This window comes from Tiliqua scincoides, chromosome 2 (assembly GCF_035046505.1).
Source record: "Tiliqua scincoides isolate rTilSci1 chromosome 2, rTilSci1.hap2, whole genome shotgun sequence".
NCBI classification, from domain to species: Eukaryota; Metazoa; Chordata; class Lepidosauria; order Squamata; family Scincidae; genus Tiliqua; species Tiliqua scincoides.
Window position 1 is genome coordinate 168801980 of NC_089822.1, and position 28000 is coordinate 168829979.

Below are 28000 nucleotides of genomic sequence, written 5' to 3' on the forward strand. Positions count from 1 at the left end.
CGCGGCCTGGCTTTGAGCCGGCTCTGGCCCTCATGTGAGTGGCTGTCAGCTGACTTCTGCCTCTGGACGGCTGCAGAGATGGGCTCCCCCTTCCTTGTGGGGCTCTTGTTTGGGGCAGGCATACTATGGGGAGCGGAGGCCACCTGCGGCTACCAGGTGAGTCCGGGCTCTGGAAGGGGATCTGCTAGAGACTAAGGGCCCAGTCCTGTCGCTGCAGCCACAATGCAACCCCAAAGGAAGGGAGCAAATGTTCCTCTCCCTTAAGGAGGCCTCTGTGCCTGCCTCCCCACCACAGGATGCAGTGCATGTCCCATTCAGCATGCAAGGGCCCGGTCCTATCCAGCTTTCCAGCACTGGTGCAGCCCTGCCAATGGGGCACATGCTGCATCCTGTGATGGGGGGGCCAGCCACACAGGCCTCCTCCAGGTAAGGGAATGTTTGTTCCCTTTCCTCTGGGCTCGGGCACTGGAAAGTTGGATAGGACTGGGCTGTAAGACCACTATCCTGTGCTTGTCTGCTCAGAAGCAAGTCCCATTGTCTTCAGTGGAGCTTACTCACAGGAAAGCGTGTAAAGGATTGCAGCCTGAGAGACGTAGGGCTGTCTAGCGAGTGTTTGTAGGGAACAGAAGGAAGGATCAGTGCTGTCCAAACATTGGAGAGCAAATAGTCTGGAGAAGCTGATCACACTGGGCTCCAGAAGGCATTTGAAAAGGTTATAAAGGATCGTGAAAGGGTCATACCTACTGATTTATGGGAATGTAGCATTTATATCTGGGATCCTTTTCTAGGTATTGAGAAGTACTGTGCAGTATTGGCAAGACACTCTTGTCTTAATTGGGTCTAGCAGGTTACTTACTTTCCAGGTTATATGAGGATTTCTGATCACCCTCATTCTGCTGTAATTTTGAGTGTCTGTATGCCCCACCTGTCACTTAATCTAGTGGGGGTGGTTTGTTCAAACTGCTCCTCCACTTGCAATTTAAATTTTACTTTAAAGTTGGGTTTGAATCACACCTGGCTGACTTGTCACACCATGCAAATCATAAGGGGGCACATGTACACTCACAATTGTATGGGAGCTGGGCTGGTTGGAAAATATATTCTGAAACAGCTTGCTAAAAAATATGAAGGTCTCTAGGGAGAACTGTATTTGAGAAAAGGAAATGGGTAGGTTGGACTGTGATGACGGCAACTGCTTATAGTTGTACTCTTATCCTTTGTGCTAATTTGTGTAGAATAGCTAGTTCTGATGCACAACCACTAAGGTAAATTAACAACAGGATCAAGTTATGAGACAGAGAAAGAATGGGAAAGAGTGCTGCCAAATTGGGAAGGCAGAAAAACACAGAAGACTAGAGGAAAAGTTATTCTTGGACCAGGTGAGTGTCTGCTTGCCCTCACTTCTTTGTACAGTCCCTTTGAGTTTAAACAGTCTGAACAAGGAAGGAACAAGGGGAAGGGGTAGCAAAGTGGCTTGCCACTGCTGGCATGGAAAGGACAGTATGGGCAACTGCGAGCCACTTCACCACCCTTTGCTCCTTCCTTGTGCAGTGAAACAACATGAGGAAGAAACAGGGGGAGGAAGTGGATGATCTATCTCTCACTTTTAGCAAGCAGAAAGTGGATCAATTTGGCTCACGTCTGTGGCAGGCTGGAGGGGGACAGCGGCAGACTTTGGACAAAAGGCACCCTGAATCTGCCACTCCTCCCACCACCCACCCTGATGTCTGCCACATCAAGTTGTCATTATATGGCTGGCCCTGGGTAGCACCGCCATGGTTTGTTCCCAACATCTGATATTTGGAGATTTAATGCTTCTGAATTTCTGAATAGGTTTCACTTAGCGAATCTGTTTTAAAGCCATATATGATTTTGGCCATCCCGTCTCTTTTGACACTGAATTCACAAGTCTTCAAGATTCAGTTCCGTTTTCTACTGCTGTTCCCAAAGCTGTTTGTGAGGAGCCTGCTAGTTTTCTCCTTCCTCTTGACAGTGCACACTTTCCAAAGGACGATGCATTAGATGATGATCCCTGCTATGTACACACTTAGGTCTTTGGGGGGGGCTGTGCAGGTGAGTAAATTAGGGAGCCTCAGCAGGGAAAATCTATGGGTAGGTCAGTGTCTAGGTCATCAGCATTTAGGAGACTTCTTTCTCAACTAATTATGTCCTTCCTCTTTGATTTGCTGCTTGGCTTTTCTACCTGCTTATGTTGTGCCCTGGGTATCTCTCAGCCTGAAGGTCTGACCAATCTCTCTCCAGGTATAAGCTCCTTCCTGTTTCTGTGTTCTGAAAAATGGCTTAACTGAAGGTTAATCCTTTTTTTTCTTCTGTAACTGCTAGCACTGCTTATATCATGCATGTGTCTAGTTGTTGCCTCTCTTGTGCTCCTGTATTAGAAGCGCATCCAGTGTCTGTATGCGTTGTACCCACTTATGCTGCCCAGGGGGAAATATGATCAAATATCAGTTAAAGGTCAGATCGTTGTGGGGCAGTATTCTTGCAGCAGCTAAATCCAGGTATCCTGTTGTGCTCGTTGCCACACGTGGCAAGCTAAATGCCTTGCAACATTTGAAAGCCAGCAACTGTTGCTGTTGGCAGAGGAACACATTTTAAGTACCTGTCTGAAAGCCCTCAATTTTATATTCTATCTGGCTCTCTCAGGAAATACAGTATAGTAGCATCTAGAGCTGTGACCTCTCTGACTCGAGTTGTAGTTTTTGCATTCATAATTTCAAAGTTTCATTGGGAAATGGAAGGGGATGTTTTATAGTGGCACCAGGAAAGTACTGGTAGTCCCCAGAAACCTGGGGTGTAGATCAACAGTGACTATGTTCTTCAGCCTCTCCAGGTTAGTCAGAGAACATTCATCCACCCAGGGCTGACCAAAGACTTCCTGGCTCCTGAGGCAGCATGCCAGATTTTCCCTGTTCTTACCTAGTGATATGTCAGCCTCTGCTCCTCCTGCTCCCTGGATTGGAAAAGAAAGAGGAGGGTGGGTCAAAGCATTGGCCCTAGCTCACCACTCCCCTGTCTTCCTTGCTTCCTCTCCTGCTCTGTTCCTCTTTTCCTTTTCCAATCCAGGGAGTGGGGGGAAGAAAAGGAGGAGTGGAGTGAGGTGAGCAGGAGGAAGTGGGTGCCCCTCAACAATCTGCTGCCTGGCACAACCACTGCAGTTGGCCTCATGGATGTCTGAGGCTGCAATCCTATCCACATTTACCTGGGAGTAAGCCCCATTGACTATAATGTGACTTGCTTCTGAGTAGACACACATAGGCTTGGGCTCCCAGTGCTGTATCCACTTGCACCAATTATAACACTGCATAGATATGGAAGCCAAGTCAATCACTAAAGTAGCTGTGAATCTTGGGGTCACTTCCTAAAAATTAAAGCTGAGCAACATAGGAAAGCAACTTGTTTAGAACTCTGATAGGTATATGGCAGGGCTTTTCAAACTGGGGCGTCACGATGCCCCAGCCTGTGGGCCCTGGCCTCTGTCCCCTTAAGGGTTTCGGCCAGCCTGGAGGCAGGGAGGAGGCAGCGGCGCGATCCCCAGGATCGCGCTGCTCAGGGGGGCTGCAGGGGCTTGGGTGCACTTACCCAAGCGTCCTGCAGCCTCCTGGGGGTGCGGGGAGCCCTGCGCGACCTTCTGCAGGACTCCCCACAGCAGTGAAAGTAAAAGCGGAGCGATCGCGCCCTGCCTCCGCTAAAGAGGAAGTGGAGCGCAATCGCTCCACTTTCACTTTCACAGCTGCGGGGAGCCCTGCAGAAGGTCGCGCAGGGCTCCCAGCAGCCCTGGGAGGCTGCAGGATGCTTGGGTAAGTGCACCCAAGCCCCTGCAGCCCCCCTGAGCGGCGTGATCCGGGGGATTGCGCCACTGCCTTCCCCCTGCCCCCTCTTCCCCCCCGCCCCGCAAGCACTTAGTGGCTCTCAAGTTCTCCCAGAGAGTTTGAGAGCCACTGGTGTATGGGAATGGAAATCTGGATCCTAGCTTCACCTGTTCTGACCATTACAGAATCTGGAGGATTTGGGCACCCAGCCCTTGCTACTATTATCCCCTAAATCCTACTGCATATTCAAAACTGGGAGAAAAGACTACATTGCATGAGTCCCCCTTTCTTATCCTGCTCTGTCCAATAGACCCCTTTTCCAGAGCCAAGAACAGAACCTGGTAGGGCTCGTTTTCTCCTGTTCTCTGTCAACAGCAAGGAACCCTCGTTTTGAGCTATTGCAAGAAAGTGACTTCTCTTTATGTTGAGTCCTTAGCCTACCACTGATATTAAATAAACTGTTTAGTTAGTGGTAGTATTATTAAGTAGCCCTGGAGTTTGTAGCATCCTTCCACAGCTAATAGGGGTAGTATTTCTTTCTAGCACATAACTCCGACTTCTTTGTGGAAGATTGTGGGATCTGTGCTCAGTTGTGCTGTGTGAATATTCTCTTAATTCAGAGACTTGCACTCTTACTCCCTTCCTTCCCCCCCCCCCCGTTTTTGCTTCTCTCAGTCCTGTCCTGCCACAAAACCGGACATGCTCAACATCCACCTTATCCCCCACACGCATAACGACTTGGGCTGGCTGAAGACGGTGGACCAGTATTTCTTTGGAGGTGAGCTGAAACTGCAGGACAAGGCTTCTGGGAGGAAAGAGGAGGTTTTCTGTTCCATGGCTTGGGTTCATGAGAGTCCTTCCGTTTGGTGTTAGAGTCAAGGTTGTCTCTGCTGGTTTACACTTTGATTCACTGACCAGAGTGGGCATGCTCAGGTTCTGTTTCCCTATTTCAGTGGTAGGGCTGTACTTCTTTGCCTTCTGCCAGAGCAGACCATACCAGGAGAATGATGTTGCAGGAGAGTAAAGCCCAGTATCTCACTTGCTGTAAATAACAGCATTTGCTATTTGTGAAATGCTTTTCCACAGTAACTCTTGCAACAGCTCTGAAAGGCATGCTGCTGTAATTCTCTGCCAATCATTAACGATTTTGAGGCTGAGATTGTGGCTTGTCTCATGGCATCTGATCAATTCATGCCTATAGTGAATTGTTAGCAAGGGACTTCTAAGTCTGTAGCTCTTGCTTCTCCTAAGCATTGAGGGAACAGGTCTTGGCTATCAGTCACAGTCAGCCGCTTACGGTTCAGGCCTGAACTTCTCTCTTCTGAGTTTCCTCTCCAACAACAAGCCTCTAAGCCAGTTAAGCAGAAGCTTTGAGCAGAAGCTGCTGGAAGTCGACCTTGGCAAGTCATTTTTCTTTCTGGTGATGTACCAGATAGCAGCTTCCTGTTTTGGAGGCCGGACTTGCGTGAGTGAATTTTCCATGATGCCTTCCAAGGCCAGAATAAGTCACTGGAAATATAAACCTACCTTCAGCACCTCACTATTGAGGAAAGACACAGGGAAGGCTACGCTTGGTGAATTGGAGGGGAGGGGCTTGAGATGAGACAAAGATAATTTTCAGCCTAGGAGATGCTGATTGTGATTGCTGTTGGGCTAAGGGTAGGAGGCAAGGCCCTGGCCTTCTAGGAGAGCTGCCTCCCACCCGGCTGAAGGCTTTCTCGTTGAGGAGGGAATCAGCCTTCCTCATCAAAATTTCCCCATCTCTTGACTATTTCCTTGCAGTTCACAATGACATCCAGCACGCTGGGGTGCAGTACATCCTTGACTCTGTCATACCACAGTTACTGGCTGACCCCAGCAAGCGTTTCATCTATGTGGAAGTGGCATTCTTTGCCCACTGGTGGCAGCTGCAGACTGAAGAGATGCGTCAGACTGTTCAGCGTCTCGTTGCTGAGGGTAAGCGAGAGACACGGGTGTGCATTACTGTGTCCCTCACTGCTATCTCTGTGCCTTTCACAATAGCTGCACATGTATATAGGAGGAAGGGTCAGATGCATTTGTCTCTGGGGAGGGGGGAGCTTCCCTTTGGGAGAGGTGAGGAAACAGTCCATGAGGCTCAAACACCAGAGCCAGCTCCAAAGGTTTCCTGCCACAGTGATAGTGGAGAAGGGGTGACACTGTGTTTACTTGACAGATAATTTGCCAGGTCACAACTCAGAGAACCACCCCACGGTGTTGCAGAAGGCCAGTGTGGCTTCCACTGCACTGTTCTTTTTGGGGCCTTATAGTCCTTTTCTACCCACCTGCTGTGGGACAATGCAGGACTCTCCCCCAACCAAGAGAGCATGGTGGGCAAGAGGTGGGGCTAGAGGAGGAGAAGTATGCAAGAAGCTCCGAGTGCTTCTTCCTCTGTGGCAGTGGGGTCCTGAAAGAGATAAGAGGGCTTTCTGGGCTGGCTGTGACCTGACAGCCTCGCTTGTTAATGTGATAGGAACCTGAACTACCATCGCTTCCTGTGTCCTACTTGTATTTGTAGGAAGGGAAGCAGTTGTTCTTATTCAGTGTCCTTTGACACATTTGCAGTGCCTCCCTTTCAACATTATGTTATCTGTTGCTGTGCTGTGCTTTCTGCCACAGTCTGGAGTCTGTCCTCAGCAGAGAACTCCAGATTTCAGGCCTGCTGGGTGACTGTAGCCTCCTGCTTACATACTGTGGAGCAGAAGAGTGATCTGTCCTAGCCTGATGCTCTCTTTTGCCTTCTCCCCTCGTTGGCAGGACGTCTGGAGTTTGTGAATGGTGGCTGGTGTATGAATGACGAGGCAACTGCACACTACAGTGCTATCATTGATCAGATGAGCCTTGGGCTCCACTTCCTGCAAGAGACGTTTGGCGAGTGTGGCAGACCCCGTGTTGCCTGGCACATCGATCCTTTTGGGCACAGCCGGGAGCAGGCCTCACTTTTTGCGCAGGTCAGCCCCTGTTTCTAGGATGTGCTCATGGCACATCCTGCACAATAGCAGCAGCCATATTTTCTGGCCACTTCAATGAGCATCCCCTCCTCTACTACCTAAGTTCTCACCCTCTCTTCCTTGTCATCCACCCCCCAAGATGGGCTTTGATGGCTTCTTTTTGGGCCGCATCGACTACCAGGACAAGGCCCTGCGTGAGAATCTGCGCACAATGGAGCAACTGTGGCGTGCAAGTAGGAATCTGGATGCTCCTGTGGCCGATCTCTTCACTGGTGAGCAAGACTGACTTAATAGGCATCTCTCCTTCTGGTTTGGGTTCCCCTAGCCCTGGGGTCGGCAACCTGTGTTTTCAGAGCCGCATGCGGCTCTTTCAGTCCTCTGATGCGGCTCCCCAGTGGGGGCTGGAAGCGGGGCGCCTTCCCCTTGGCCTCCGCGCAGCCAGCCCAGCCCCGAGGGCGCCTCACTCCAGCGCGATGTGCTGCGGGCGCTGGCTGCTGGTGAGTGCGGGGCGCCGCTCCTCCCTGCAAAGCTGCAGCTCCTTCCCTGCAGCTCCTTCCCTGCAAAGCGCCCCCCCCCCCCGCACGCACAGCAGCTCCTTCCTCAGCAGGCATGCCGGGGCAGCGTCGCTCTCCTGGACCTGCTCTCCGCGCCCCACTGCGAGCAGGTGCGGGGGGGCAGCCAGGCACCTCTTCCCTGCGTTCTTCCTTCCTTCACCCTGCAGCGGGCAGGGGGCTGAAAGGAAGAGGCGAGGCTGGTCGGAGAAGCGTGGGAGACGCAGGTCTGCTGAGGCAGTGGGCAGGAAGGAGCGAGGTGAGCTGCATTCCTGTCCACACTTCCGTGGGAGGAAGCCCGTTCACTCTACTGGGGCTGACTTCTGAGGAGACAGGGAGAGGAGCCTGTCCACACTTCCCTGGGAGGAAGCCCCGTTCACTCTACTGGGGCTGACTTCTGAGGAGACAGGCAGAGGATGTCCCCTGGTTCTGGTGTTATGTGAGAGTGTAAACAGCATCTCTCTATCCACTCTGTCCATCCCCTGCATAATTTTGTATGTCTCAATCATGTTCCCCCTCAAGCGCCTCTTTTCTAGGCTGAAGAGGCCCAAACGCCGTAGCCTTTCCTCATAAGGAAGGTGCCCCAGCACCTACAAGGGAGCTACAAAAAGGGCTACATTATAAAAATGGGACCTGTAAGAGGGGAGTGCATTATAAAAGTTGCATATACAAGAGGGGAGTGCATTATAAATTGGGACATACAAGGGGGAGTAATAACTATAAATCTCTTTATTGTATTGAAAAATACTAGTCATTAGATTTTGTATTTCATTGTACCTCTTTTACATTACTGTGGAAAAGACACAAAGATGACTATTTACTGTTGGTCAGGATTTTCTGCTAGGGAGGGCACCAGCCCAAGTCTTGCCTATAGCACCAAATTGACTAGGGCAGGCCCTGGGAAAATAGATTAGTATTTAATTTAAATGTATTTTATTTTAGCTCTTTCATTTTTTATATGTAATTCTAAATTTAAGATTATGGTGATCTTGTAACATTAAAATATGTTACATATTGTTTTCTCTGTAGCAGTTCATTCATTTCAAAAATGCAACACACTATAGTTTTTTTATACATAGCATAAAGGTAAAAAAAACTATATATGCAGTGTTATCTTCATTTTAGATGTCAAAAGGGTTTTGTGGCTCCCGAGGTTTTCTTTTCTCCAGAAAACGGGTCCAAATGGCTCTTTGAATGTTTAAGGTTGCCGACCCCTGCCCTAGCCTAACACCAACCAAGCATCATAGCACTACCTGCACAGTTAGTGTGTCTGTGGATTTATCATCCCATGAAATGAGCCTGTTGGAGTGCTCTCTATCATCACAGAGATTTAAAGGCTCTCAAATTTTCAGATACAGCATTCCCCCATATCTGTAGGTTCTAGCTGCCAGTGTGGATACTGGAAACCATGGATAGCAGTAAACTCTACAAGAGTTTCACAAATCCCCCTCCCAATCATTCAAATGACCTGTGTCTGACTGTAGCCCTCCTGTCATAGTCTCCTGTGTCAGGCTGTCTCTGTGCTGTTTGCAAATGTAAATGTTTCCCCTTCCTCCTGACTGTCTTGACAGGTGTCCTACCAAATGGCTATGACCCGCCCAAGTCTCTCTGCTGGGATCAGATCTGTTCAGACAACCCCATTGTGGATGACAGCAGTGATGAGAACAACGTGCATAGTGTAGTCACTTATTTTCTGGGGACTGCAGCTGCTCAGGTTAAAACATGGGAATTGGGTTGGACACCAGGATGCTTGGGTTCTGTCTTCATTCAGGATAGACTGTTGCCTGGGGAAAGGATGCGGGGGCAATGTTGAGTTTGTGATGGTGGGGATCTAAGATGTGTGGGGCATTTCCAAATCCATTGTGTTACTGGAAGTGTTCCCCTTCTGTGGTGGCACAACAGTGTCTCCATGCACTCAGTTATGACATCATATATCACCGCCAGACTTCCAAGAAAGCAGAGCTGCAAGCTGCTTGGAGCTGGTTTCAAGCTGCGCAGCTTTGGAGAACCACTAGTTGCTAGTAACAAGAGATGATTCATGAAGGAGAGAGTTGGCTGCTTTCCAGAATGTAGACCATTTGCGGTTTCTCCATATTGTTCCTTTTAGGCCAAACACTATCGGACCAACCACATTGTCATGACCATGGGTTCCGATTTCCAGTACGAGAATGCCAACCTGTGGTATAAGAGCTTGGACAAGTTGATCAAGCATGTCAATGCGCAGGTACTATGGGGTATGACATTGGTGCTTGAAGCCATCTTCAAACAGCCCAGTACTTAGGTTTGCTCTCTTGGGGAAGGAGTCAACAAGGCTTGTTCATGCTGTGGCAGACTCAGGATGGACTGGGGTAGGGCTATAATGGTAGATCAAGACATCTCTCCCACAAGCACTATCTTGCAGGAATACCATTTACATCTCAACTGAGACAAAAGAACCTTATGAAATTCTGGCACTGAATGGTGAACACTGTTTGAACGATGATGCATTGTTTATAAATTGGTCAGTGTGTTTCACCTGAAACTGTGCTCCTTTCTTCACAGATAGGCAGACTCACAGTCTTATGTATGGCATGCTTACGCCCAGGCATGCCTACACAAGTGTGTGCCCCCTTCATCAAGCACCTTGCCGTACCTTATTTTCCTCCCCTTCTCCAATAGCAGCAACAGCAGCTTCCCCTTCAAGCAAGAAGGGAAACAGCAGTAGCGGGGGCAGGGTGCTGCTAAGCCTGGCACTGGCAGATCTATCAGAAGGCCTATGGCTCAGGCCTGAGGCCCTACCTAGTGCCCAGCTTGAGAGCCTGAGCAGCAGCAACCATCCAGAGCACATCACAGCTGCTACTGCAGTGTAGTGCATGCACTCACCCATTGCTGCATGCTTGTTGGGGACGGAGCATGACATAGCATTGGATCAGCACCGCATTGCGGGGACCTTGGGCCCCCCACAAGCTGGCACCCACCCTGATAGAGAACATAGCTCTCCAGTTGCTTCAGTAGCTCTGTGACCTGGTTGTTCCACAGGATTATAGGGCAGCTACTTTCAGCCCTACCCAGAGTGTTGCTCTTCCTCCTCCCTTCTTCCACCCCACCATAACTGTGTCTTTTCAAAAATAGCATCATGGCTGACTCACTTTCCATTCACAGAAGCAGGATGTAGGCTATACCAAAAGAAGGCAAGGGCAGGGGGGAGCATAGTTGGTCTGCAAGGCATAAATGGAAGTTTCTAACAGTATGCTCATGTCTGTTGCATTGTCAGAGTTCAGTCAGTTGATTTCAGTGTAGTCCTTCAGTTCCCCAGGCTGCATTTACCTTTTTATTTCCTCCTTCTCTCTTCCAGCAGTCAAATGGAAGCTACGTCAATGTTCTGTACTCGACCCCAAGTTGCTACCTGTGGGAGCTGAACAAGGCCAATATGTCCTGGTGAGAGTGGAGTTTGGCTGGATGGACTTCAACGCTCTCCTGGTTGCCTCAGGAGCATTTTCTATAGCTAGCTCTAACCTCATCCTGCCTTTCTTTTCCTAGCAAGTGTTTAATTTGGTTCCTTCCATTGTATGATAGCAAAAGGGCCTGGACGTAAAGGGGCAGGGAATGGTTGTTAGAGAGCCCTTGGCAAGTCACTGTCAAAGGGGTGGGGTGCTCTCTAACACCTGAATGGGAATGTTTCTTCTCTGGTTTCTGTAGTTGTCCCCTTCCCCTAGTGAACTGACAAGGACCTCAAAGGTAGCGTTCTCTGAAGTGCTACCTGTTCCACGCGCAGGGCCAGCTAGGCAGGCGGAGATCAGGGGTCTCAATGCGTGGATGAGACGGTGGTGTAGGGAGGAGGGGTTTAGATTCGTTAGGCACTGGGGAACGTTTTGGGACAAGCGGGGCCTGTACAAGAGGGACGGGCTCCATTTGAACCAGAATGGAACCAGACTGCTGGCGCATAACATTAAAAAGGTGGCAAAGCAGCTTTTAAACTGATCCCTGGGGGAAGGCCGACAGGAGCCGAGGGGCATCCGGTTCGGGACTCCTCATCCCTATGGGATGAGGATGGGGAGGTTAGAGAACAACAAGACAAAGGAAGGGTAGGAGAAGAAATTGGGAAAGGTAGGGTGATGGGATGTGATAGACGGTTTGGCACAATGACAGGATGCGGGGACAAAGGAGCGAATAAGCAGCCCATCCTGGGGCATTCCGTGTATAAATGCTTTTATGCGAATGCCCGAAGTCTACGAGCAAAGGTGGGAGAACTGGAATGTCTGGTGACAAGGGAAAATATTGACATAGTGGGCATAACGGAAACCTGGTGGAATGCGGAGAATCAGTGGGATACCGCAATCCCGGGCTATAAACTCTACAGGAGGGACAGGCAGGGGCGTGTTGGAGGTGGGGTGGCCCTTTATGTTAAGGAAGGGATAGAATCCAGCAAAGTAGAGATTGAAGGTGGGTCCGACTCCACCGTAGAATCTCTGTGGGTTAAATTACCAGGCTTGTGCAGCAATGTAATACTGGGGGCGTGCTATCGTCCTCCAGACCAGAAATCTGATGGGGACCTTGAAATGAGGAAACAGATCAGGGAGGTGACAAGGAAGGACAGGGTTGTAATCATGGGGGACTTCAATTATCCTCATATTGACTGGGTCAATTTGTGTTCTGGACACGATAAGGAAACCGGATTTCTTGACGTGCTAAATGACTGTGGCTTAGATCAGCTAGTCATGGAGCCCACCAGAGGACAGGTGACTCTGGATTTAATTTTGTGCGGTACGCAGGACCTGGTTAGAGATGTAAACGTTACTGAGCCATTGGGGAACAGTGATCATGCTGCGATCCGTTTTGACGTGCACGTTGGGGGAAGAATACCAGGCAAATCTCTAACAAAAACCCTTGACTTCCGACGGGCGGACTTCCCTCAAATGAGGAGGCTGGTTAGAAGGAGGTTGAAAGGGAGGGTAAAAAGAGTCCAGTCTCTCCAGAGTGCATGGAGGCTGCTTAAAACAACAGTAATAGAGGCCCAGCAGAGGTGTATACCGCAAAGAAAGAAGGGTTCCACTAAATCCAGGAGAGTGCCCGCATGGCTAACCAGCCAAGTTAGAGAGGCTGTGAAGGGCAAGGAAGCTTCCTTCCGTAAATGGAAGTCTTGCCCTAATGAAGAGAATAAAAAGGAACATAAACTGTGGCAAAAGAAATGTAAGAAGGTGATAGGGGAGGCCAAGCGAGACTATGAGGAACGCATGGCCAGCAACATTAAGGGGAATAATAAAAGCTTCAAATATGTTAGAAGCAGGAAACCCGCCAGAGAAGCGGTTGGCCCTCTGGATGGTGAGGGAGGGAAAGGGGAGATAAAAGGAGACTTAGAGATGGCAGAGAAATTAAATGAGTTCTTTGCATCTGTCTTCACGGCAGAAGACCTCGGGCAGATACCGCTGCCCGAACGGCCCCTCCTAACCGAGGAGTTAAGTCAGATAGAGGTTAAAAGAGAAGATGTTTCAGACCTCATTGATAAATTAAAGATCAATAAGTCACCGGGCCCTGATGGCATACACCCAAGGGTTATTAAGGAATTGAAGAATGAAGTTGCAGATCTCTTGACTAAGGTATGCAACTTGTCCCTCAAAACGGCCACAGTGCCAGAAGATTGGAGGATAGCAAATGTCACGCCTATTTTTAAAAAGGGAAAGAGGGGGGACCCGGGAAACTATAGGCCGGTCAGCCTAACATCCATACCGGGTAAGATGGTGGAATGCCTCATCAAAGATAGGATCTCAAAACACATAGACGAACAGGCCTTGCTGAGGGAGAGTCAGCATGGCTTCTGTAAGGGTAAGTCTTGCCTCACAAACCTTATAGAATTCTTTGAAAAGGTCAACAGGCATGTGGATGCGGGAGAACCCGTGGACATTATATATCTGGACTTTCAGAAGGCGTTTGACACGGTCCCTCACCAAAGGCTACTGAAAAAACTCCACAGTCAGGGAATTAGAGGACAGGTCCTCTCGTGGATTGAGAACTGGTTGGAGGCCAGGAAGCAGAGAGTGGGTGTCAATGGGCAATTTTCACAATGGAGAGAGGTGAAAAGCGGTGTGCCCCAAGGATCTGTCCTGGGACCAGTGCTTTTCAACCTCTTCATAAATGACCTGGAGACAGAGTTGAGCAGTGAAGTGGCTAAGTTTGCAGACGACACCAAACTTTTCCGAGTGGTAAAGACCAGAAGTGATTGTGAGGAGCTCCAGAAGGATCTCTCCAGACTGGCAGAATGGGCAGCAAAATGGCAGATGCGCTTCAGTGTCAGTAAGTGTAAAGTCATGCACATTGGGGCAAAAAATCAAAACTTTAGATATAGGCTGATGGGTTCTGAGCTGTCTGTGACAGATCAGGAGAGAGATCTTGGGGTGGTGGTGGACAGGTCGATGAAAGTGTCGACCCAATGTGCGGTGGCAGTGAAGAAGGCCAATTCTATGCTTGGGATCATTAGGAAGGGTATTGAGAACAAAACGGTTAGTATTATAATGCCGTTGTACAAATCGATGGTAAGGCCACACCTGGAGTATTGTGTCCAGTTCTGGTCGCCGCATCTCAAAAAAGACATAGTGGAAATGGAAAAGGTGCAAAAGAGAGCGACTAAGATGATTACGGGGCTGGGGCACCTTCCTTATGAGGAAAGGCTACGGCGTTTGGGCCTCTTCAGCCTAGAAAAGAGACGCTTGAGGGGGGACATGATTGAGACATACAAAATTATGCAGGGGATGGACAGAGTGGATAGGGAGATGCTCTTTACACTCTCACATAATACCAGAACCAGGGGACATCCACTAAAATTGAGTGTTGGGCGGGTTAGGACAGACAAAAGAAAATATTTCTTTACTCAGCGCGTGGTCGGTCTGTGGAACTCCTTGCCACAGGATGTGGTGCTGGCGTCTAGCCTAGACGCCTTTAAAAGGGGATTGGACGAGTTTCTGGAGGAAAAATCCATTATGGGGTACAAGCCATGATGTGTATGCGCAACCTCCTGATTTTAGGAATGGGTTAAGTCAGAATGCCAGATGTAGGGGAGCGCACCAGGATGAGGTCTCTTGTTATCTGGTGTGCTCCCTGGGGCATTTGGTGGGCCGCTGTGAGATACAGGAAGCTGGACTAGATGGGCCCATGGCCTGATCCAGTGGGGCTGTTCTTATGTTCTTATGTTCAAGGCCTCTTCTGACCCAAACTCTGACTAGGTCTTTTGTCTCCTTCCCCCACGCCATTTTGGGAGCGTGAGACCTCACTTCTTGCCTGGCAGGCATCCCTCCCATTGCCAGAGGAGATGTCTGCTTCAAGCGTTGGGGGCAGTTTTTCTATTCCCAGCAAAAACCTCTCAGCTTGGAGATTCTGGACTCTTTTCCAGTCAAGATGCTCAGGAGATCATGACTGGAGGGAGTTCTGCTTTCTCCCCCAAAAGCTTAAGTAGAGAAAGTTTGACTGGGAGAGGGGCTGGAATCCAGAGGAGGGCACAAAAATTCATAGATAAAATTGTTGTTAACAGCATAATAAATGACAATGAAGATGCAGTTCATTATGCAGAGCTGTCTGGATTGCTTAGTTAGCTTATTCCATGCCAGTATTAAACATATCTTCTCATTCCGCATTGTGGTTTATCTAACCAAAACCATCATGCATGTTGATGATTTCCATACTACAAATGAGAAATAGAGATTGAGAGGCACACAGGCACGATGCCTGAAAATGCAGGTGCTTGCCCCCAGGTCACTTCATTCCTAGTCAAAAAGCCTTCTGCCCCCCGCCACACTGTTCTTCCACTGCCCACTGTACACTTAAGCAGTGGGGGGACATGCCAGATGTACACCTGAACAGAGGGGGACATGCCAGATGTAGCAGCTGCCTGACTGAACTCTGCATTGGGCAGGTCTGTGAAGTACGACGACTTCTTTCCATATGCTGACGGCCCCCACAAGTTCTGGACAGGCTACTTCACTAGCCGGCCAGCTCTGAAACGCTATGAGCGGCTCAGCAACAACTTCCTGCAGGTTGGTGTGCTCTTTCTCGATCTCTTCTACCATTAAGGCAGACAACAAGGAGTTTGGCTTTCCTCCTCCCCAAGCTGAAGGAGAGGCTGTAGTGGGAAGGGCTGTAGCTCAGTGGTAGGAGAGCACCCGCTTTGTTGCAGAAGGTCCCAGGTTCCCTGGCGTCTCCAAGTAGGACTGGGAAAGAACTTCTGCAAACTTAAATAACCATTTCCAGCCACTGGAGACAGTAATGAGGTAGACGAGACCAATGGTCTCACATGGTAGAAGGTGCCTTCTAACATCCCACCTCCATCACTGAGGTTCAGACCCTGTTCCTGCACTCTTGCTCGAAGGGTGCTGATTCACCTGGCAGGCGTGCCTTTCCCACTCTGACGCTGCTTTTCCATTTTGCAGGTCTGCAACCAGCTAGAGGTGCTGGCTGGTGCACAAGCGAACATGGGGCCTTACGGCGTTGCCAACAGTTCTGTACTACGTATGTAGGACCCTGAGGGACTTGGAGGGGGATTGCACTCAGACTTCATCCGAGATTAGGACAAGAACCACATAAGTGGCAGCAGCTGCAGCAGCTCTCGTGTTAGCCAGAGATGGATTTCAGTCAGGGCCTGGCTGGATTTATGCATGAATTTAGGGTAGAGAAGAGAATGAGCCAATGACAGAACAATGTGAGGAAGTGGCCCTTGGGCAGCAGGCTTAGTACTGCATGGCCATGATTTCTGTGCATAAGCCAGTTCTCCAAGGGGTCCCATCTTGATGCTGTGACACCCATCTTTTTCTTGCAGGGCAGGCCATGGGAATTGCCCAGCACCATGATGCAGTGAGTGGCACGGCAAAGCAGCATGTGACAAATGACTATGCCAAACAGTTGTCAACTGGTTGGGGCGCATGCCAGGTAGGCGCCCGAATCAGCATGGTGGCTATGGAGTATGGCTATGGTGGTGGAGTGTTCTTGCATGCATATGGATACACATGTATTGAGTTGATTTCTTTTGTGCCTGTGGAACTAGAACAGTGCTTTTCAGCCAGCAGCAGGTATGCACTTAGCATACTTAGTATGGCAGGTGGCGCTTGGTTCCTATGACAGTGGGGCTGTGTGATAACTACACAGCCTGGCCTGACCCTACCAGAAGTGGGGTGGTGGTGCACTGGTAGCAAGGTGTAGCTGTACAGCAGTCTGGCCTTGCAAAAGAGATGCAGGTCTGGCAAGAAGGGTGCTGAGCAGAGGAAGCAGCGACACTGGAGAAACCTCTTCCTTGTTGCAAGACAGCTGTGGAGGAGGCTGCTACTTCTATGCACAGCAGCAATTCCTGGGACGGCAGTCCTTGGAAAGGGATTCCTGCACAGGTGGTACTCGCAGCGAGAACAACAAAATGGTTGAAAAGCCCTGAATGCAGTAGTGCAAACCATTGTGACCTTGCTCTTGTGCTGTTCTTGTCCTCACAGTCCCTATAGCATGTTCATGTCTCCTTATGGCTTGAGGAAGGCCTCCACTCTGCTTCGTTCCCAAGAGCCCAACATGCCATATTGATAGTCAATACTGATTCCTGGGGAGCACACTCCACAGTCTTACTACTCTCCTTTCCTCTGACTTTGCAGATTGTTATCAGTAATTCCCTGGCTAGTCTATCCGGCACAAAGGAGAACTTCGTCTATTGCACCTACCTCAACATCAGTGTCTGCTCACTGACTGAATCTGCCTCAAAGGTAAAGGACTACGTTATTGCTTGGTCCCTCATCCTGTTGGGGGTCTAAAATCTGGAGCCTCCCAAGTTTTGCTAAAAGCCCGTGCTTGGCATGACTGGCGATCTTTCCTCCTGAGTTCAAGCACCCCAAATTATTGAACCTTCGTGTGTACTCCAGACACTTCTGCCCCTCACTTAATGCACTGTTTTCTACCCTTGTAGTTCATGCTGATTGTCTACAACCCCCTGGCCCGGCCCGTGAACTGGAACATCCGGCTTCCAGTTAATGGTAGCCTTTACTCAGTCGTTGCTCCGAATGGCCAGGCTGTTCTGAACAAGGTAAGAGGCAGACAACCTCTGTTTCCTGTACAGCTGGGGTTACTTAAGCAGCCTGCAGAGTTGAAGTTAGCACTACTTAGTTCTATGCTGCGACACTCAGGGTAGTCATTAGAAATGGGGAGGAATGGTTACTGTTAATAGATAAGGGTTCAGTACTCTTAACTTTTTAAAACAAAAGCTAAAACTACAAAAGTGAAAAGCCTGGTTCTCAAGTGTTTGTCAAAGTAAGAGGACTAGACACTTCTCAGTGGAAGCTGAACATTCAGAGAAGGGAACAGATTTTTGTTGGCTGCTGTGAGGAAACAAATGCCTGCTGAACCACACCTTCAGGAAGAGGCTATTCCTTCCAAACTCTTAACTTGGTGAAATCACAAACTGAGCCACTATCCCTCCCATTGCCAGGTGATCCCTGTCTCCAGCTTCACTCGTGCTGTGCGGCATGATCAGGGCAGTGCTATCAATGAACTGGTGTTCCAGGCCTCTGTCCCACCCCTGGGCTTTACCTCCTACACCATTTCCAAGCTGTCTGGCAGGGATTCAGGGCCCTCCAAACTGCTGAAGAGGTTGCACAATAATGAAGCCAAGTCTGGAAGAAAGTCTCCTCCTTGGACAATCAAGAATGAGGTAGGAACCGACTGAATCCTTTCCTTTTCAGAAGACCAGAGGTGTCCAGACTTTTTGGCAGGAGGGCCACATCATCTCTCTGACACTGTGTTGGGGGCCCAGAAAAAAAAAGAAAGAAAGAATTTACATTTCAAATTTATGTAAATGTATTTACCTACATGAATATATTAGAAATGGAATTTATATGAATGAATGAAGGTCTCTCAGGGTGCAATCCTAACGCTTTTTGTCAGTGCTTTCCAGCACTGACATAAGGGCAATGCAGCTCTGAGGTAAGGGAACAAACATTCCCTTACTTTGAGGAGGCCTCAGTGAGTGCCACCCAACTGCAGGATGCAGCACATGTCCCATTGGCACTGCTATGCCAGTGCTGGAATGCACTGACATAAGAGGTTAGGATTGCGCCCTTAATAGCTCAAGGCCTAGAAAAGACCTTGCACAAAACAAGGCTGGCCTTTCCTTCGCTGCGGCTGCTGCATCACAGATAAGAAACAGCAAACAGTGGAAGGAACCCTCGGCCAGCAGCTGCCCTTACGCTGACAGCAGTTATGTCGAGACAGCATGGACTCCAGCAAGTCTCTGGAGGGCCAGAGGCTCTTTGAAGACTGGGGGCTCCTCATGGGCCGGATTGGGAGTCCCCAAGGGCCACAGATGGCCCCGGGCTGGGGTTTGGACACCCTGCAGTAGACAAAACCTGTTTTGTTCTTTCTGCTTAATTTCATGCTCCTTTCCTTTGAGACATGAGCCACTCTTTAAAAAGCAAGAAGCACATGTTGAAGCATGTGCCATCGTAACCCTCAAATGGGGTGTGGACTTCTAGAATTCCTTCTTTTTCTCCTTTGGGGTCCTTTCTAGTGGGAGCCCTATCTGTACAGTCACATTCAGGCAGGTGCTTGCTTGCTTTTTAGGGGGGCAGATTTTACCAGGGACAAAATGTTGTACTTTGAGCAATAGGGGAATGAGAGATTCCTGCAACAAAAACATCCCCTGAGAAGAGACACTTGCCTCCTGCTGCCTAAACTGAGAATTTAAGAAATGTTTCCTGGTTGGATCCTCCTCCAAATGGGCCTCCTCCTCCTTTTCACCATCAAGTTCCCCCTTTAACTTCTTTCTCCAGCACCTGCGAGTTCTGTTGGACTCCAAAACAGGATTCTTGAGTGAGATTCAAAACTTGGATAAGAACATCTCTTTGCCAGTGTCTCAGAACTTCTTCTGGTGAGTTGAGACTGAGTTTGCATTCTGCTTTGAGAAGGGGGAGTTGAAAGAAAGCATTTACACCTAGATCCCTTGGCTGTGAATGTTGCAAGCAGGTTCTTGGCAAAAGTTTATTAAGGATGGGTTGCCTGTTTGTCCTTCCTGCTGGGACCTGGGCTATTGGAGATCATTCTTGGGAAATGGGTGGTATCATTTCCACCTGTTCACCTCTTTCAGGTATCGTGCCCACCCTGGAGATGATATGGGCTCCCAGGCATCTGGTGCCTACATCTTCCGTCCTAAAAACGACGAGCCTTTCCCCATTGCCCCAGAAGCCCGTGTGTATCAAGTGAAGGTATGAAAAATGAGTTTCTGGGGACAGTTCAAACACAAGTGCAGAAGCAGCAAGGTTATCCAGGAGGCTACAATTGTGGCATCATGGCATGACCTGGAGGGCAGCTAGTCTGACCAGGAGGCTGTCCAAATTCCCACTCCTAAGTGTCTAGTTATCCATCTTCAGAAGGGTTATGACTATGTCCAAGCAGGCCCCTGGGAAGTTTGCACCATAAAGTCCTACATTCCTTAAGTCCTGGGGCATCAACTTCTGCAACCAGTAAGATGTGGTGTTCTGACCTTGCAGGGATTTTGCATTATTTGGGCAGCAGTAACTGCACTGCCTTTTCATGGAATTAAAAATGTTTTCATGGGAGGAGCATAAAGCAGCAGATGTATTGTGAACAGGGGAGGGGGAACAGGTAGAGCCATGGGAGGATCTGCGAAAGGAATTCCAAACTTTTGCAGTTCTCCACCCTGCTTTCATGAATGGCAGTTCATACTGGGGTTTGCTTTTGGATCTTCCTGTTTTACCACCTATAACCAGAGGCTTTTGTGAAACGTTTCTGTAACACGCACTCCCTTCTCTGAATAAAACAGTTCCATGGCAGCAGGATTTATTGACAAAAATTGGTTTTGTTTCTTGCTGGCTTTCCAGAGAGGGCTCTTGGGGTGAGTCAGGATTAAGAATTCCATTGCCGGTCCTCAAAGATCAAATAGTGAAAATACAAACACTTTCCGAAGCCTCCAGGCACTTATTTACACTACAGTTACGCATGCAGATGTGGTTATGGGGTGCCCTATAGCATTTACAAATAGCTCCTGTCTATTCTGATGCCAACTGTATTCTCCTTCATTTGAACCCCTCTGTCACACACCTGAATGCTCTCAGACCACATTTGTACCATTTCTGTTGGTAAAGTGGGCTGCTTCTATCTATCAGGATAAAATCTTTGTCTTTATCCGGCAGACCCAAGTAGTTGAGGAGCTGTACCAGGAATTCTCCAACTGGTGCTCTCAAGTAGTGCGGCTCTATGCTGGACAGCCATTTGTTGAGCTAGAGTGGACAGTAGGACCCATCCCTATCGGGTGAGCATTGGAAGTTGGGTTGGGGGCATTGTGCCTTTTCTCTGGAGCACGTCTCTGACCTCCACGTTCTGTCACAGAGACAAGAACGGCAAGGAGATCATCAGCCGCTTTCAGACAAATCTGAAGACAGCTGGGCTTTTCTACACGGACTCCAATGGACGTGAAATCCTAGAGAGAAGGTATGGTCAGGAGGAGCAGGCTGAAGGAACAGATCTTGCTTGAAACAGATCTTCTGCAAGCTACACCGCAGTCAGGTTGCCTGAGTGCATTCCCACTTCAATGGAGAGCAGTGACAATTGCTAGATTTGGGCTGGGCATCCTTCATAGTTCCTCTGCAAGTACATATTTAGGCTCCGCACCTACACAGCACTTGGTCTGGAATCTCATGAAGCTTAGCTCAATAGTTTTGGCATGAGATCTCCCCATTTGCAGGAACTATGTGTGCCCAAATGGGCTCAGCCTGCATCTTCTCTCAGTAGTTCTCCAGTTGCTACAGTAGTAGCATCATGCGGAACTTTCTCTTGGTGTTTATCCAAACGAGTTAATCTTCCTTTTAATTCCTTCTTTCCATTGGTTTTGTATAACTATTTATTGTGTTATACAGTTTGCTATTTCTTGTTTTCTCCCCATTGGCCACAAATTTATGACATTCAAGATCACGTAGAAGTTTGGACAAACATTTTCACTCATTCTCTCAGCAAACTTCTTTCTGCCTCTCATGAGTGGATGTCTGTACAGAACGATCTTCAGTTAGTCTCTAATAGGTGGGATCTTTTTGCCACCAGTTGATTTTTTTTTGCTACAACACTCAATTCTTCCCCCCCCCCTTCTTCAGGAGGGTGTGGCATGACACTGCTCTCTCAGGCTGCATTTCTTTGAGATTGGAATGATGTATCTGCTATAGCTTATTCCCTCACCTTTCCACTTCTCACACAAGTATTCCACAGGATTTGCACTGATTGCTCAAATTCTATCCTCATGACTCAGTGGCAGCCTCTCCACGCCTGGTTCTGTCCTCCTACCATGTTTCTCCGAAAATAAGACCTACCCTGAAAATAAGACCTAGTTTTGATCATGGCCAGGAGGGGGGGCCGGAGGAGTCCTCAGCCAGGGCAGGTGACCGGCAATAATGCACTCCTGCGCGCCACCAAAAAGCTCCTGCTGTGCTGCCTTGGGCAGAGGATGCTGAGGAGCTGAGGCGGGAAGAGCAAGCGAGGCAACCCTGCCTACTGGGCTCTGAGGCTCTCCTGAGACTTCCAGGGAGTAAGTCCAATTAACTATAAAGGGACTGACTTCTGAGTAGATAGGTAGGCAGGGATCCTCCTGGCTGATTAGGGAACACCCTCTCCACACCTAGGGAGTAAATCCCATTAACTTTAGTCCCATTGGGCAGGAGGTCTGGTCTAGAAGGTAGAGCCTCCATTAGCCCGAAGATAACAGCAGAAGGTTGCCAGTTCGAGGACACAGCTGAGAAGGGCGAGACCTTGAAGCAGCTGACAAGCTGAGCTGAGTGATTCCACCTGCTCTTGGTGTGAGCAAGAAGCATCTTGGCTGCTCTCCATGTGAGAGATGGAGCTGCTTGTCTGCGTGGGAGAACTGGAGGCCAGAAGTGAGACCAAATCAGGAAGATCCATTCTGAAATGTTGTTGTTTCTTGAAAGAGAGAACCTCTATGATTGTAAAAATCCCCTTGAGGGATTTAGAAACACCTGTCCATGTAAACCACCTTGAATAAAGTCTGAGGAGTAAGCCGATGACCAGAAAGGTGGTATATAAATATCAAGTTAATAATAATAATAACTATCAAGGGACTGACTTCTGAGTAGACAGGCAGGCAGTGATCCTCCTGGGCGATTAGGGAACACCCTCTCCACATTTTCCAGGGAGCAAGTCCCATTAACTATAAAGGGACTGACTTCTGAGTAGGTAGGCAGGCAGGCATCTACTGTGTGCGACACTTAGAAAGTGCCTGCTTTGCGGCCTTGGGCAGAGGATGCTGAGGAGGGAAGCAGCAAGCGAGGCAACCCTGCATACCGGGCTCTGAGGCTCTCCACACTTTCCAGGGAGTAAGTCCCATTAGCTATAAAGGGACTGACTTCTGAGTAGACAGGCAGGCAGGCATCCTCCTGGGTGCTGAGGGGTTATTTTTGTAAGGTATATTTTTGTACATGAATGACTGTGGATTGTTGTACCTTAAAAAAAAAAAAAAGACCTACCCTGAAAATAAGACCTAGTGTTTTTTTTTTGAGCCAAAAAAAAAAAAAAAAAAAGACTTATTTTCAGGGAAACACAGTATTTCACCTTGTCAGATTCCAGTACCTACATTTCCCTTCCCCTATGCCAGGCCTTCTGTCTCAGGCCCGGGAACAAATCCTTCATCCAGATGTCAGAGTGCCTAGAGGAGCCAAGTGTAGCCACTTTCTCTTCACCACTGCAGTGAGTGCTCCTTGAATTACAGCAGCATTTTATTTGACAGTCCTACTGTAAGAATGGCTGTGATTTTGTACCTTCATATTGTCTCAAGTTGACCCCATTACAAGTCTATTTCCATAATTCCCTTGCGTTTTCTGTTCTATAAAGTTTGCTATTTCTTATTTTCTCTCCAGGGATTTTGCCACAAACCAGTGAGAGAATTTGGCTTAAGTATATCATGAAGAATTCATATGGCAGCCACCTTGGCCTATTCCACTTCACTGCCCTCATGCTCTCTGTTTTATAACCTGCTTGTAAAGATATTCTTGAAGGAGTTCTCTCACCTGTGTCCTTCTGAGCCATGCTCTGCTCTTACCTGGAACTTTCCCTTGGTCATTCTGAACACTTACAAAAAAGCCTTTCACCTTGTGGAAGCCTAGAGGCAATTATTCAAGGTTACCATCACCTCAGATGTATTTGATCTTCTCCCATTCCTAGTTTTTCACAAGCACACGATGACTTTGCATCCTGAGGTTGTAAGTCACATGGCATCACTCTACCAGTTTTCTTCCCTTCTCTGGGCTACACAAGAAGAATGTGCTTTTTGTTCCTTTGAGGTCTGCAAAACTTCCTATGTATTTCAAACTGCTTTTCTCTACCATAACCCAGTCTTTTCATCTCTTCTGAGCCCCTCTTCCACTGGATTTCATCAACAAGTAGCATGGCAGAACAAGTGGCTTGACTATCTCCCCTGTTTCTGTCATGAGCACTCCAACTGTGTCATGGGCTTTGCACTAGAATGTCTCCCTGTATGACTCCTATATGGCTACCACATGGTCTGAAGCTTTTGTGCAACTTGATGCCCTCATTGTGTGACCTTAAATAAGCTGGTATATCTCAGTATCCCCCATCCTAATCCTTAATTGAGGGAGAAAATTGATGTAGTATATGCATGGTAAGAATTACTAAGATAATGTACTGGCATTTATCAACAGTTATCAACAACTTTTTTCTTATTTATGCACTTGGGGTCTGTTGGGCCCTGGCTCTGCCCCTTCCTGTCTGCCTTGTTCGCAATGACAGGCTGGGAGTGCCTGGACTGCTCAAGCTGTAGCTGGCTGAGGAAAGGCAGAAAGTTCATGTGCTCCCTTTCCTGTCTCTCTTCTTGGTAGGCGTGATTACAGGCCCACGTGGAACCTGAGTCAGACTGAGCCTGTGGCTGGCAACTACTATCCTGTGAACAGCCGCATTTACATCAAGGTAAAAGCACTTCCAGCAGCTTGACTTTCACTGCAGAGACAGCTGGTGTGCCAGAGTGGCCAAGATACTCATACGTGGCAAAGCAGAACTTCCTTAGTTTGAATTGCACCTCTGCCATGAATCTCACAAGGTAACCTTAGGCAAGCCTTTCCTTCTTAACCTCAGCAGCAATATGGGGACAGGAATATTTACTTACCATACAAGGTTATTTTAAGGATAAACAAGATAATTCAACGTGAAGCACTCTGCACACTCAAAAGACCCAGTACCAACACTAAACTATTACTACCACCAATCTAAACAGTAGCATTGGAAAGCTTGGGTTAAGTGCTGCATATTTCCTTCTCGTATACATTAGGGCAAAAGCTTAGATGGAGCTAAAGTTTTATTCCAGTGTGTTGGGAATCACAGTAGGGAGATGACTATGCTTTCTCATTGCTCTTTCCAGGATGAGAAAATCCAGCTGACAGTACTGACGGACCGCTCACAGGGAGGCAGTAGCACGCGCGACGGCTCTCTTGAGCTCATGGTGAGCACAACAGGACTTCTGGGTAGATGGAACAACCTGCTGCCTGGAACTGTCTCCATTTTGCATCTGTCTTCCATCACACTTCCAAGAACCATGCTCCTTTCTTCCACATTGGGCCCAGAAAGAAGGGGTGGACTGTAAGCCAGGACCCTGTGGCCTACTTTTCAAAGTAGCAGACAGTCAGGGAAAACAAAGAGGTCGCCTATCCCAGGGACTATTTGTGACATCATGTCACTCCCTGTGTCTTTTTACAGTTGGAAGCACATCATGTCACAGCATCAGGCACTGTAAGAACCTCTGCTGCAGCCCTTATCCTGATGTTCCCTCCTTTCTGTTTCGTTCCTCCATGCTGCTTTCAGGTACACCGGCGGCTACTGAATGACGACAACCGAGGTGTAAATGAGCCGCTACTTGAGCCTGGCCCTTACCATAATGGGCTGGTGGTCCGGGGACGTCATCTCATCCTCTTAGACACGACAGGATCATCAGCTGAGCAACATCGGCTGCAGGCCCAGCAGGAATTTATGGCACCACAGCTGGTGTTGGCACCTGGTGAGGGACCTCCATACCAGCCTGGACAGCCCAGCATCACGCAGGTGAGGAAAAGGGAAGAAAATCAGAACCTCTTCAGCTATTGGTTGTTGCACTGACTGAAGCCTTATGCTCAGAGTGTGGCCCCAGAGCACATATTTTGCTTGCAGAATTTTCCAAGTTCAATCCCAGGTAGCAGGGCTGGGAATGATCCTTGCTGGAGGTGTGTTATCAGGGCAAGACAGTACATGGCTGGATGGCTCAGATGGTCTGAATTGAGTCATAAGAGGTAGGTGGGGGTATGGGCCTGTACATATACAACTAGGTGTAGCAGACCTTGAGCAACACACATTTTCCTCCCTGAGAGACTCTCCCCAAGTGGGTGGCTTTAGTTTTAGGCAACAGCCTTTTAGAAAGTGAAGCAAAGCCTTTCTATAAAGGAACACTTCCTTTGGAAGAGGGTTGTAATTTAAAAAGGAGGTGGCTGCTTAATTTCCAATTTTATTGCATGTATTAGATATAAGATTTTTTAAAAAAATATTTCTTTAGCTTGTTAAAGTGGTAAATAAGGAAACTACAACTATGAAAACGAAACTTTTACTTATCTGGTGGTATGTTGGTAATAGTATGACTGATGCTTCCTCTCTTTTGCGCTCTCGCTGCTGCCTTGCTCCCAACAGTTCTCTGCCCTGCACCATGCCCTCCCTTCAAATATCCACTTGCTCACATTAGCGCAGTGGGAGCCCAACTCCATCCTGATCCGCCTGGAGCATCAGTTTGAGCAAAAGGAGAGTGTCAATGGCTCTGTGCCCGTGGAGATTAACTTGCTGGTAGGTCTCCTCAGTTTTGGTTAGTAAGGCAAAAGAAGGGAATGACGGGACCTGTGCTAGAGAACAAGCTGAACAAACTAGCAGTGCTGGACTGTCACAGAAAACAGAATATCGCGATGCTTAGGAAAAGGACCAAGTGTGTGTTTCACGTACATTGTCTCCATACCTTGCACAACACCTACTGTGCAGCTGAAGGAGTGAGGTTAGAAACACTGGCTTGCTTAAGGCTGTTCAGTGTGTTCATGGCAGAGACAAGATGAACCAGGAATTTTTTTGGCATGCATCTCCTACTAGTTCTGTGAGAGTTTGTATTTATGAAATTGTAGCTTGAGCAAAGATCAGTCTGAGGACAGTTGGGTATGCTGCAACTTCAGAAAAGCAGCGAGAGAGTCTGGTTTAAGTAGTACTTGAAGGGCTACTGTGCAGATAAGAGGGAGAACTTACAAGGGCAGGACTAGAACCAATGTTTGAGGCACTTCCAGGGAAGTAAGTTTGGACTAAATATTAAGAAGCATTGTCAGCCTTCTAGAACAGTCTCCACACTGCAGTAGTGGGCTGTCCTTTGTTGGAGGTTTTTATGCAGAAGCCGGCTGGCCACATGTCAGGGATGCCATAGCCGTTGCCTATACCACACAGGGCTGGACTACCTTTTACCTCCAACATTCTGTGATTTTTCACATGCTTTTTCTGTCTGTGCCAGGATTTGTTCTCTTCTTTTAACATCACTACCGTGCAAGAGATGAACCTGGCTGCTAACCAGAAGTATGAGGACATGAGGAGGCTGACCTGGAAATCAGACGGAGGTGAGTGATCAAGCTTGTATCACAACAGCAGCAGTCATTGCTCTGACACAAAGATGGCCAGTGGAGGGACCCCACCCTCAGTATAGTTAGGTAAAAATACAGTTGCCTGGGACAGTGGTTCTCAAACTTTTTAGAGGCCTGGAGCAGTGATGGCAAATCTTTTGGGCTCAGCCTGTCAAAAATTCAAAAAATGCCTAACTCTGCTAGCATGTCACTCTCTCCCCCTGTCCACAGTTTGAGAACTGCTGGCCTAGAATCATCTGTCTCTGAACTGTAGCCTGCTGCTGTTGACAGACAGCTACTGTTTAGGCTACACTGTTTTTCCTTTCATATGGCATTATTCCAAGGAACTGTGAGAAGGGTAAAGAAAGGACCAGATGAGCATCTGGTAGAGGTACATATCACAAAGTAAGGTCTAGGAGCAGTAAGGTCAGACAGTAGTTACCATGACTTAATCAGATATCACATCCCTTGTGCCCTTCCACTCTGAACATTGACATGGGAACTCCTTCTTATCCACAGGAGCAGCAAAATGGCAGCCAGGCAGTAAGACGGACCCAGCACATATTATACTGCGACCCATGGAGATCCGGACCTTCCTGGTTCGCATTCAGCTCAAAAGGAATCCTGGAGAAAAGATCTGAGCAAGAAATTTGCGTTCCAGTCCTCATTTTGTCCAAAGCAAGTTAGGCTAGGGGCATACTGGTGTTCTCCTCAGGGACTCTTTCAGATGAGGGAAGCATCTAGTCTCTTCAGACATTCCTGTGTCAAATGGAGAGAGGATTTGTTTGGGCTACTTCAAGCCTACAGCTGGGGCCAACAGAACTGTTTTCTTCTTGTGATTTTTCTTTCAGTGAAGGAAATTCCTTTCAGCTTGTGCATCCCACTCCCAGCTACTCTGAGCACAAAATTGCAGTGAGAGCGCATGGCATGGCTGTATTACTTGAACTACCAAAAGTGCAATCATGACCTTTTCAATAATAAAACCACTTCTTAAAAGGCGTGCTGCACCCATAAAGGAAAGC

At 48.3% G+C, this 28000-nt stretch overlaps 1 protein-coding gene across 1 annotated transcript; it reads left to right on the top strand.

The window, feature by feature from the left end:
* The first annotated feature begins 28 nt into the window (after positions 1-28).
* MAN2B1 (mannosidase alpha class 2B member 1) lies at positions 29-27998 on the top strand. The gene is made up of 24 exons (XM_066616834.1): positions 29-156; positions 4506-4608; positions 5613-5786; positions 6606-6799; positions 6939-7071; positions 8922-9064; positions 9458-9574; positions 10685-10767; positions 15233-15353; positions 15747-15825; positions 16133-16242; positions 16947-17054; positions 17255-17371; positions 17774-17995; positions 19113-19210; positions 19427-19544; positions 20493-20611; positions 20689-20790; positions 24195-24282; positions 24731-24811; positions 25171-25407; positions 26023-26172; positions 26873-26975; positions 27498-27998. The coding sequence occupies exons 1-24, from the start codon at positions 79-81 to the stop codon at positions 27617-27619; spliced, it is 3000 nt and encodes a 999-aa protein (XP_066472931.1). The 5' UTR covers positions 29-78; the 3' UTR covers positions 27620-27998.
* The last annotated feature ends 2 nt before the right edge of the window (positions 27999-28000 follow it).